Source organism: Pezoporus flaviventris, unplaced genomic scaffold, assembly GCF_033815535.1.
Source record: "Pezoporus flaviventris isolate CSIRO_AGI_PZ_B2104156 unplaced genomic scaffold, CSIRO_AGI_Pfla_v1 ptg000036l, whole genome shotgun sequence".
NCBI lineage: Eukaryota > Metazoa > Chordata > Aves > Psittaciformes > Psittacidae > Pezoporus > Pezoporus flaviventris.
The window spans coordinates 6,310,143-6,321,395 of NW_026892584.1; the positions used below are offsets into that span (position 1 = coordinate 6,310,143).

The 11,253-nt window shown below is 36.9% G+C and overlaps 1 protein-coding gene across 2 annotated transcripts in view; it reads left to right on the top strand.

The window, feature by feature from the left end:
* TRIM66 (tripartite motif containing 66) overlaps nucleotides 1–9,565 on the top strand; it is a 52,843-nt gene extending 43,278 nt beyond the window's left edge. For both annotated transcript variants that reach the window (XM_061462942.1, XM_061462943.1), the window contains 7 exons: nucleotides 1,422–1,482; nucleotides 2,194–2,368; nucleotides 3,126–3,433; nucleotides 4,981–5,104; nucleotides 6,618–6,692; nucleotides 7,899–8,051; nucleotides 8,659–9,565. In XM_061462942.1, the coding sequence (XP_061318926.1) occupies nucleotides 1,422–1,482; nucleotides 2,194–2,368; nucleotides 3,126–3,433; nucleotides 4,981–5,104; nucleotides 6,618–6,692; nucleotides 7,899–8,051; nucleotides 8,659–8,928 (1,166 nt within the window). In that variant the 3' untranslated portion in view covers nucleotides 8,929–9,565. The remainder of the gene's footprint in view (nucleotides 1–1,421; nucleotides 1,483–2,193; nucleotides 2,369–3,125; nucleotides 3,434–4,980; nucleotides 5,105–6,617; nucleotides 6,693–7,898; nucleotides 8,052–8,658) is intronic.
* Nucleotides 9,566–11,253: the final 1,688 nt, after the last annotated feature.

The following is an 11,253-nucleotide window of genomic DNA, read 5'->3' on the forward strand; positions in this document are numbered from 1 at the left end:
ATGTAGTGAACAGTCCATGCTGACTCAGTTCCTTCTACAGACCTATTCCCTAATTAGTTACTTTCCTGTGTGATTACTTCATGTGATCCTTCATAAGCCTAATACTTAGGTACTTAATCAAGAGATTAAGTCTTACTGATTTAGAAGATTCTTTTTCTCTGATACTTTAAGATAATTTTTTTTAATCATAAGCATTCTCCACAGTGTTTGCAACCCCTCTAGTTTGGTGTTTTGCACAAATTTTATAGGTACTGTTTTTCATGAGCCGAGTTGCAATGGAAATGTTGATTAATATTAGGAGCCCAGCACTACCGGGACATTCTCTGGGTTGATAGTGTGTAATGAGAGCAGCCCCTCAGCTCAGCGTGCACTCACCCTTTAGTAATTCCTGCCAGAACCATGGCTACCACCCTTCCCCTGCACAACAATCATAAGTGAATAACACTTAGCAAGTGATGTTAAATGCACCTTTCCTTGTCAGTGTTGGTTCTATTGTGTTTCTTGTGGCTGATAACAGCAGAGTATCTTAGAGGTGCATTTTTTTCAAGCCATGGATTAGGTACCTTTGACCCAAGCTAGGTTTTCTTTAAAAGGCACATTTTCCTGGCACTCACTTGTTTCCAGATAGTCGTGATATTTGGTTTGTTTTCTTTTTAGTATAGTCTAGCCAAACTAATTCCTAGCAAAAGAAAGAGTTACTATGAGATTTGTCAGTGGACTGGTATTTATGAGGGCATCCACTGGGGCCTTCTTCTCTTATCCATCCCATCTTTCCAAAGCTGTTTTGTTATTCTTGTGTCTAGTATCAGTCAAGAGCTACAGTTACTTGCATGATTATATAACAGATATTTTTCAGTTTGTATGTTTATATGTTATGTATATGGTGGAGGATAGAAAGGAATTATACAGAGTAATTTTGGTTCCTCAGTGCCAGATGGGAGACACAACTTCCTTTCTGTTTTCAAATAACTAGAATTATCCAGAACCTTGTTAACATGGAACAAGAGACTGCAGAGACTTCTTGAAACTCGGGAGTTCAGACCTCAGTAGGTCTGTTTTTCTCAAGAGAAGGCTGTAGAGAAAAGAGGATTACTTATCTTGTTCCATATGTATGAATGTGGCATGGCTGTGTACATATATTATTCCCTGAGGATGTAACCATTTTGAGAAAATATTTTGGAAAGACTCCTTGTATTCAGTATAGAAGCTGTGTTTAAAAGCAAAGAGAAAGTCAAATACTATATCCCAGAATAGAAAATAGCATACATATTTTCTATTCATACAGATGAAATGATTCCATAATTCACTTATGATATCATATTAAACACCAGACAAAAATACATGAATATTGAAGTACTTTCTACCCTAATCTGACTCTGTTATTATAAATATGTTACTCATTTTCTTATCTTCTGTTCCAGATTCCAATAACTGTGAAAAGGAACATTTTGAAATGGGTATGAAAAGCAGTCAGAATGTCAGGTAACAGAGTCTTTTTTTGTACAAAAGCACTGGCCATGAAATTTTATGTGTGTATTTAGAAAATTTGTCATACTTAATGGTAACAGAGAACTTAAAAGAATGCAAGATTCCTTATAGTTAAAAATTCTGAATGTTGTAAAGTATTCTCTTAAACTTTAAAATGACAATTTAAAAGAAGTGGTGAGTTTATGTATTTCTCTTATTCTGTTTAATTTTCCAGAATAAATAAATCTTTCCAACTTATCTCACATGAACAATTAGAAACTGTTTAGCCCAAATTAAACCTAAAAAATATAATGGGAACAGGATTAACATGTTTTCAACGACTTTATAAAATTCTGTTTTCAGCTACTACTTAATAATATATTTTAAAGGAAAGTTAATGATGTGCTGTGTTGCTGCTTGAAGCCAGCCATACTGAAAAGTATCAAGCATGACTAAAACTGAAATTAAAAGAAAAATATACAGAGCAGGGCAAAATTTTAACACAGAACTTAGTAATGTTTACACATATGATTAATTTAAAGCAATTGCATTCACATTTCTTAAAGAACTGGCATGTGAAAAAACATCCAGATTTTCAGCATTTGGCCAGAATCACAGTTACAAAGGAAAAGCAACATAGCAGTGTCTTAAAAATGTTGAAAATTAGTAGGGAATAGGATTTTGTGGAATATGAGTGAATTTAACCATGCATCGTTTTGATTGTAGACCTTCTTTTAAGGAGCAGAAAAACCCCTATGTGCGACTGGAACGTTTAAAAATATGTACATCAGAAGTGGGGGAACTCCCAGTGTTTAAGCTCCAGCCAAAGAACAATGAGCAGGAGGGCAATTTCCTTCTGATAATTGAATGTGGGACCCAATCTTCAAGTATGGCTATAAAGGTAGTGGAATTTCCTTGAGGTTTTACCTGCTTTCTCCCCTTTATCCCACTGGCTTATACCCACAGGTTCTCAAAGCTATCATACGCTTAAGTATGTTGATTCATTTTACCATCAGACACTTCTGTGATGGGTTGAAGTAATGAGGAATGCAGCTTTTAGTTTGCTGTGTAGCTCCCTGATACTTCCATTTCTGAGCAGTCTGTTCCTGGGATTGGACAGCTGTAGTGTTTTTATATTCTAGCAAACAACCTGGCTGTACTGCCTAGTTATGAATACAGGATAAATAGCTTAACTGACCTGAATGCTTATTTGAGATTCCAGAAATCACAGTATAGTAGATTCTTAAAATCTTTGTATTCTATTGCTTCACTGGAATCTTGAGTGTGAATTTTTTTCCAAAGAAGGAAATGGGAATTTCTGGTGGGAACAAAAAACTATACTCTTATTTTTTTGGAGCTGTTTACTTTGAAATTTGCAAATAAGACTGTAAAGTATCCTGTTACTATCACCTGTGGTATAAAATCTGTACAGCTCTCTCAGTGCTATTACATTGTGGTATGTGGAGAGAATGACTTGACCAAGGTGACATGGCAAGCCACTGGCAGACATGGAGCTGAGTGTGGGCCTGCTGAACCCCAGTGCCCTCTCCAGTAGAGTTCACTGCAGAGAAACCATTTTTTGTGCAGATAACTGCTGTTTTTGAATGCTTATATATGAAAATTATGATTGTGTGATCCCAGATTTTTCTTCCTTCCAGATAAATAAACATAGTCCACCTGAAGGAATGAAATCCAAAGAGGAGAACTCAGAGGACAGAAAATTTCTCATACCCCAGGATGCAGGACAGATACAATCTCCTTCTGTAGATACTCCATCTGTTGACCAGAAGCTCAGCAATGGCGTCTCCACCACAAAAAAATCTCCAATTACTCAAGAAGTCAATACAATTGAAAATGAGGATTTCTGTGCTGTGTGTCTTAATGGAGGAGAGCTGTTGTGCTGTGATCGTTGCCCCAAGGTCTTCCATCTCTCCTGCCACGTTCCAGCCCTGCTCAGCTTTCCAGTGTATGTATGACATTATGCTAATATGCTCAGCTTCTGCTCACTGCCTTGGAGCAGAATATATCCTCAGGGATATATGTGTCACCTTTACACAACGGCAAGGACTGCATCTCTTTCTTGCCTTTCTTGCAAAGGAAAGAATTATCTTACTAAGAACTAGACGAATTACTAACAAGAAGTGTTTCCAGCCATGTATGCCCTTTCTGCAGTTTGCTGGCCATTACAACAAAAGAGATGGCAGACCTGAGCTTTAAAACATTCTCACAACTTTTTGGAGAAAAATAAAAACCTAATGCATGTGTAAAGTCTGTGGTGTAGACTTCATCTCTTCTCTGCAAGAACAGTGACTAGTGCAAGGAAAGAGCCATCAGTGAGTTCATATTTGGTTTCCTAACCAGTTTTATGGGAAATTTAGGGTTATTTGGAATTTTGTGGAAAAATGCTTAGGGCATTGGTTTCCCTAAGACATACATTCCCTGGCAACTTATCACAGATGAATTGTATGCAGCATAGAGGTAGAATTAGGTACATGTCCACATACCAAACTGTAAAAATGAGGCTGAATAATTTGTGTTACTGGTGGTGTATAATTCTGAATTCTGTTAGAAATTGTTACCAGGTGGGACCAAAGACTACTTCATTCGTGCCAAGCCTAACCTGAGAAAAATATGTTGTAAAAGATCAGTTTGGAGAGCCTGTTTTTTCTTTCTATTAAAAAAGCAGGAATTTCCATCTCTTTTCTCTAACAGCTAAGTCATTACTAAAACACTAGTTTCAAAACAATATGAAAACCAAGTTTTTCTTTTAAAATAAACTTCCTAGACAAAGCTAAATTCCAATGAAGTAGATTAACCCCCTTAACTAAAGTTCTGTATTCATAGTTCTTTAATATACCTTCACCTGCAGCTATTCAGGCCCTAATACTGCAGAAATTGCATTGCTGCATTCATGAAGTTCAGAAACCTTCAAGAGGTTTCTGAAAATGGATCTTCTAGGAAGGACACTTATGCTCATGGATACTTACTCTTGTTTTGTTTGGGAACCTGTGTACTATCACTCATTATGACCTTTTCTGATAATGTTGATTTCTTAGATAAATATGTTAATTATAATATCAATATACATTATATTGATATCAATATATCATTATAGTTATCAATATCAATTGATAAATATATATAATAAATATATAATTTTTCATATGTATCTGATTTTGTTTGATGAACCAACTGTTGGCTATTTTTTCTTTATATTTTTCAAAAAACCCAGAACTTGAATCAATGCAGCTGTGCACACTGCTGGTACATGATTTCAAACACCATTTTGTCTTTTTGTCAGAAAAAGTGCAATGAGTAGAATCTGAAATTTTTACACTTCTAAACAGATTCAAATCTCTTGATGAACATCTGGTACAATAGGTTTCAGATTGCCTGCTATTGTAATGCTAGTTAAGGATGAGACTTGTTTGCAAAAACTGTGATTCCTGAGGTTTGTTTTTGAGAAGGTTGCTGACAAAATTTGACAGAAGTTTTTGTTTCCTTGTTTTGCAGGGGAGAATGGGTGTGCACGCTTTGCCGTAATCCAATGAAGCCGGAGGTAGAATATGACTGTGAAAACACTCGCTACAGCCACAGCAATAATACACAATATGGCCTTGATGGCTATGACCAGAAGGTGGGAATAACTATATATTGTAGTATTTAGAAAAGGACATAGCATCTCAGCAGGAGGCTTTGCCTCTTCATTGCAAAGATGACTGTTTTGACTTGGTTGCTACTTGAATGTTTCAGAGGGTAGTAAATACAACAGTCGCATTGTTAGTATTCAGCTATATCACTCTCTTCTACCTAGACATTGTTGTTCAATTTTAAAATGAATGACATGTTACAGAAAGATGAAGCAAGCAGATCTGGAATTCCTTTCTCCTTTGAACAGGGAAGTCACACCCAGAAGCAGAGCAAGCTTCCTTGAGTCACCTTTGCTTGGCTTTCTGCCACTGCATCTTCTCAGACATCTGCTTAGGCCAGTTGCAATGACATTTTGTGATGTAGACACTTTTTGACTTCCAGTTGGATTGAAATCTTCATATGGTCTTCATAAGTACCATTAATCCCCTTGAAGATGACATTTAGGCCTTGGTAACTCAGTCTATATAAAAACTCATCTCTTTACATCCCTATTACCAGTTTCCTCTACAGAACCTCCCATGAAAAATTGCCTTTCTTAAAGTCAACTTTGTTCTTGGAAGCCACAAGTTCCAAACAAAGGTCCTGTGTATGCTGTTGACAGCTGGAGAGGGAAGCAGATGTTGAGCACAAATGAAGCTTAGAATAAGGCACTGGTCTAGTCTGAACACCATACGTAAATACAGCAGCAGTGGTTCTTAGAGCACTTGGGCTCCTTGGAAAGGCCTATGAGCACAGCCACAGCACTACTCAAATTCATCCATGCTGTTTCCAGATCTAAGCTACTCTGTCCAAAAAGAGCTGGACATAAATTCTTGACATTGTTGTGTTCCCTATTTCTATTGGATTGGGTACAACTGGCCAGGAATAGTTGGGATTTGGATCTTGATTAGTGAGGTTCTATTTAGAAAATGGAGTAGATTAGAAATTGCATTGCTTGTGAGCAGGCATGGCTTATGTATTGGCAGTGCCTCCTTTTTTTGGTTTTTTTTGTTTTTTTTTTTCATTAGTGGAAAGAATTAAGTGTAAGTATTTTACAAGCTAACAATGGTTAAATGGAACTGTTTTCATATATTACTACCAACTACATAATTTAATATCCATTTGTATAAATGGATATGAACAGTGTGAAACATTTTCTATGTAACTGTTCCCACACTGTTGCTGCTGTTCTTCTAGTCAAGAGCCAAGGGACAGCTCTGGAGTGCAGGAAGGAAATAGCGATAGCGCTGAATTCCCAAGAGTTTCTAGGATATTTACATGCAAAAAAAAAATTTTACATATTTAATTTCTGGCATTTCTTGACTATCCTCACTTTAAAAACCATAAAAATGCCATGAGACAAAATGTCCTGCAGGTCAGAATGAAGTGTGCCATTTTGCATCAGAAATGTACAGATGGCAGAAAAACTCCCCTTCTTGTTATAATGATTGATTAACTAAGGGCAAGAATGAAACTCGCTTGATTTGAATTAAAAAGCATTTCAAATTTGGCTTTTACAGAAGTGTGAAAAGCTGGTGCTTTCTCTGTTCTGCAGTAGTATGAGCCTCCCATTCCATGAACCTGTCAGCCCCCTGGTAAGTACCGCACAAAGATGGGTCAGAAGGAATCCAAAAGATGTTCTGGCACACCTCTCAAGATTCTCCTTTGTCTTCTTGAAAGATATTAATTAACTTTTTTTTCTGAACAGTATTGATTCCTAGGGAAGGGTAGGTGTTTCTCTCTTGCAAGTGCTTTGAAGATGCCAGGTCAGAGGCAAGTAAATGCTGGCCAGTGTTCTCAGGCCGTTTGTGTGCCAATTTAAGATGCTGGTAGGTATCATATATACTAAAGGTATATGAGGGCTTCCTCTTTGATTAAGGAAGTTGACTTGCTGCACACATGGAGAATGTTGCACTGTCGTAAGAAAGGTCTGCTTTAGAAATAAATCTGGACTCTCTTTTTTCTGGTACTTTGCACAAAGTTGGTAATGTGATTGTATTCAGGGGAAGACTGCTGTTTCATCCATGTACTCAACATTTACAATATTAACTGGCTATTTTAAGGAAAGTGTAGATTCATACTATTGTAATAATAGAGCACAATGTGAAACAAGTTGAAGGAGGAAAATGAGAGGGGGAAAAAAGGTTTATGTGAAGGAAAAGCCCAAATAACAACATAAAAACCATTCCACCTAATATAGCTTGCAATGAAATTATGGAACACTTTACCTAAAAAGTAGGTTTTAACACAGAAATATTTAAGGAGTGGGATATCCTGGTAGCTAGTGCCCATTGAAGAAGACTATCATTGAACTTTAAAAAGAGTGTGTAGTAGCATATTTTTAATCACTCTTGGCATACTACTTCCCACCGTATCAGCTGCCAGTATCTCAACACATTATTTTTATAACTGCTTAGGGGAAATGTTAGCTAATTGTCAATGATACATTTATTATTGACTATGGTTAAATTTATACATTTTTATCTGGGGGTAAACTTTAGAAAATGCAAGTAGGGTAGTCACTGAAGTGTGCTATATTCATAGAATCATAGAATAGTTAAATAGAGTAGTCACTGAAGTGTGCTATATTCAAGATCAATCTTGCAAGCAAATATATTTTTAATCAAAACAAAAAGCACCCAGGAAGATGATGTGCAAGTACAGGCACCAAAAAACTAGAGCTCTCTTCCTTGATGGAAGGAATCCTCTGCAGTGACTTCATCCAAACGTGTATAGGAGTGACTGGAGTGGAAATGTTTTAATTAAAAAGGTCACATAACTGTGTTTTATTCCCATTGCAGGCTCGGCATTATTACCAGATCATAAAAAGGCCAATGGATTTGTCAGTCATACGAAACAAGCTGCAAAAAAAGGACAAGTCCCACTATTCTGCACCTGAGGAACTTGTGACTGACGTGCGTCTCATGTTTTGGAACTGTGCAAAGTTCAATTATGTAGGTTTCTAACATGCATGGTGGGGGGGGCACATAAACCAGAGGGTTGCTCTTTCAAGCTGTCATGGTGTTGTAATTATTGGTTCCATTGACATCAAATATGGGCTTAGGATAAACAGAAGTATTAATCAGTTTTATTCTTTGGAAATGATCTAACTCTTTGTTTTTAATGATAGAAGTGGAGATACATATGGACCTGAGAACCTGAGATACATATGGATCTAAAATTAGAGAGGGACATCTTAGCAAACAACTATCTGGAATGATGCTGCATTTACTGTGAAAAGCCAGCCACAGCAGGAAAATAGCTAGGGAAAATTCAGATGCACAGAAATTTCTATGCAATGATGACTGCTATTTTTTCTAGTTCACTGCACATCTCTTTTCTTCTTAGAGGAGCAGAAATGTGTTCCTTAATAGCAGCATCTAGTTTTTGCTTACATTGTAAACGCAGTGGGACTAATGGGCTATAGAAAGCGCACAGGAGGCTAATGGAGATGTAGCAGACACAACAAAGGCAAGACATTACAGTAGGTTAGTTATTTGGTGTTGATCCTTGATGATTTCTGTATGTGGTAACACTGAATGGTTATTCGTTCTCTTGCAGCCAGATTCAGAGGTTGCTGAGGCTGGACGACGCCTAAATGTATTCTTTGAGGGCAAACTAAAGGAGGTTTATCCAGATAGACATTTTCCTTCAGTGCAACAAGAAGACTCTGATTCTGAAGAGGTGGAGAGCCAGAATAGCAAAATGCCTCCCCAAGATTTTCAGTGGCCATCATATGGACAGGAGTACATTCAGCCTAAAAGGAGACGGCGCCATGCTGTAAGATTGCAAAAGCAGAAGCATTTGGTTGCTAAGTGGCCACCCTGCTAATTCTGTTTACAGCTACTGATAGGAAGTTTTGACAGGGCTGTGTGGAGAACTGTCAAGGTTCTATCACAGACGCGATCAGTTCTACAATTTTATGTCAAGATCCTCTGAGTGAAATAAAGTGTCAGTTGTGTATAAATGTGTGAGCATGAAAAAATGAAGTCTCTCAGGCCACACAGTTGTATTCCTAGCAGAAAACCCTGTCAAGATTTTTAAAAAGACTAAGCCCTCTAGCTATTCACTGTTTGTTTCCTTTGTACATAGGAAAGTGAAAAAAAGTAAAAGAATGATGTTTCAGCCAGCTATAAAAGCCTTCCTCAGGTATGACCTCCTCAAGATACGAGATTTGCTATGAGGAATCCAGCAGCATAACTGACAGAGTTAAGGTGTGTGGGAGGAAAGCAAAGCATTTGGGCTGTTTATTTAAACTCTCCTAATCTGCTGACCATATGCCTTATTTCTAGATTTTGTGAATAGATAACAGATCCAAAGTGTTACAGTTTGTCAATATTTAATCTGTTAAATCATGTATATGTTTTGCAGTGTTTACACTGAAGTACTAATATTTTGGTGATAGGTAATGATGATTAATAATAAAAGTAACATGCTAATAAGATCTAATACTGCAGAACAGTTTTGTGATCTGCTTTATAGAGCACGGGTAACCATGTAATAATTTTGCAATCTCAGTGTGAATATTGGCCATGTTTTGTGATAAATACAATGTATAGTCATAAAAACAGTATATTGTCTTACTCAATGATTTTTCTGGGAGCTTGACTGCTCAAGGCCTATGGCATACAGTCTAAGGTAATTATATGATTAGCTATTTCTTTCGAAGCAGAGCGTTTTCATTAAATCACAAAATAACAAGTCTAATACTAGGGCTTTGTGTGAACTGTTTCTGAGCACATACCAGATTCTCTGTTTGCAAGCAATTATTCTTCCAGTATCTAATTCATGCTCAGTAAAGCAGTGTGGGATTTCTTGGGTCTCAAAGGTAGCATTTTTATATAACCCAAGCCAGCTGGTTTTCTTTAAAGCAGATACTGGAATGCAGTAAATTCACTATGAAGCATATTACATGGTTATAGAAGTGCCTATAAACTAATGTCATATATTCCTGATTTTCTCTTTGCTTATTTCTTGTAATTGCGATTACCAGCAGTGCTAGAAGATGATGATAACGCTTATATGTCTAAGTTGTTTGGTTTTGTTTTTGGTTTGGTTTTGGCTTTTTTTTCCCTAAATTCCACAATGTATTCCCAGAACACCACCAAGGGCCGGAAGAGCAATTTTAGAGCTCATTTGAAGAAAGGGTGGCATGTAATTGTAAAGCCTGCAGGGTGGGATAGGTAACAAGACATCACACCTAATCAGAGAGTGATGGTTTGCAAGCTGTTTCCCACCTCTACCAGAAGTAGTGGCCAATGCTTGCTTTGTGTGTCTGAGGGGCATCTTTGTCCTTAGTTAATTTTAATTGGGTTCCTGTAAGTAAAGATGATATTTTCAGCATAGTTTACATGGGCTATTTGGTCTGGTAACCATGTATGTTATTTTAGATAACACTTTAAAGTAAAGGTTTATATATGAAATAATAAGATGTGAATGTTATATTCTACTATCTCTGTGGCTTACTGTTTGCCGTTAACTTGGTAGTGAGCTAATGTTTTCTTTTCTTTGAAGAAAGGAAAATCTGGATATAATAAGCTGACTGGAATACTGTGAGATGAAGGAACAACCTTTACATTTTCTATATGTGAATTCCTATGTGTTTGCTTTCTGTCAAACTCATATTCTCAACACAGTAAGTGTCTTGGCACAGGGAAATGAGTTCAGTTTGTAACTGAATTAATCACCCTTATCTGTGCTACAGGTATCACCTTTTCTCAGTTGGTAATTAACTCCTCCAGCAACGACCCATCTTTTACCATTAATAGCACAAAAATGATATGCTGTATAGCTTTCATCCAGGGACAGAGGTAGAAATGGGAGAGCCTATTGATGACTTCCTTTTTTTCCTGGAAGAGCAGAGTTAACAACAGCCTGATTCTCTTTCTTAAAGCCTGTAAGTTTAACTGTACCATTAGTTTTGGAGACCACCTGTTTTAATATAATGTATCCAGGGTATATTATACCTTTATTTAAAATAGAGGTTTGTCATCATATATAAGATACCCTTTGGAATGTGTACTGGCAGGACTCTTAAGTGAGTACTCTTAAGGCTAACTTTGTTTTTGGGTACTTCTCTAAGACATAGTAACAGTTAAAAATATTTTTAACTTCATGTTGTTGGTAAGCAGAACAAAAACTTAACTCATACATACT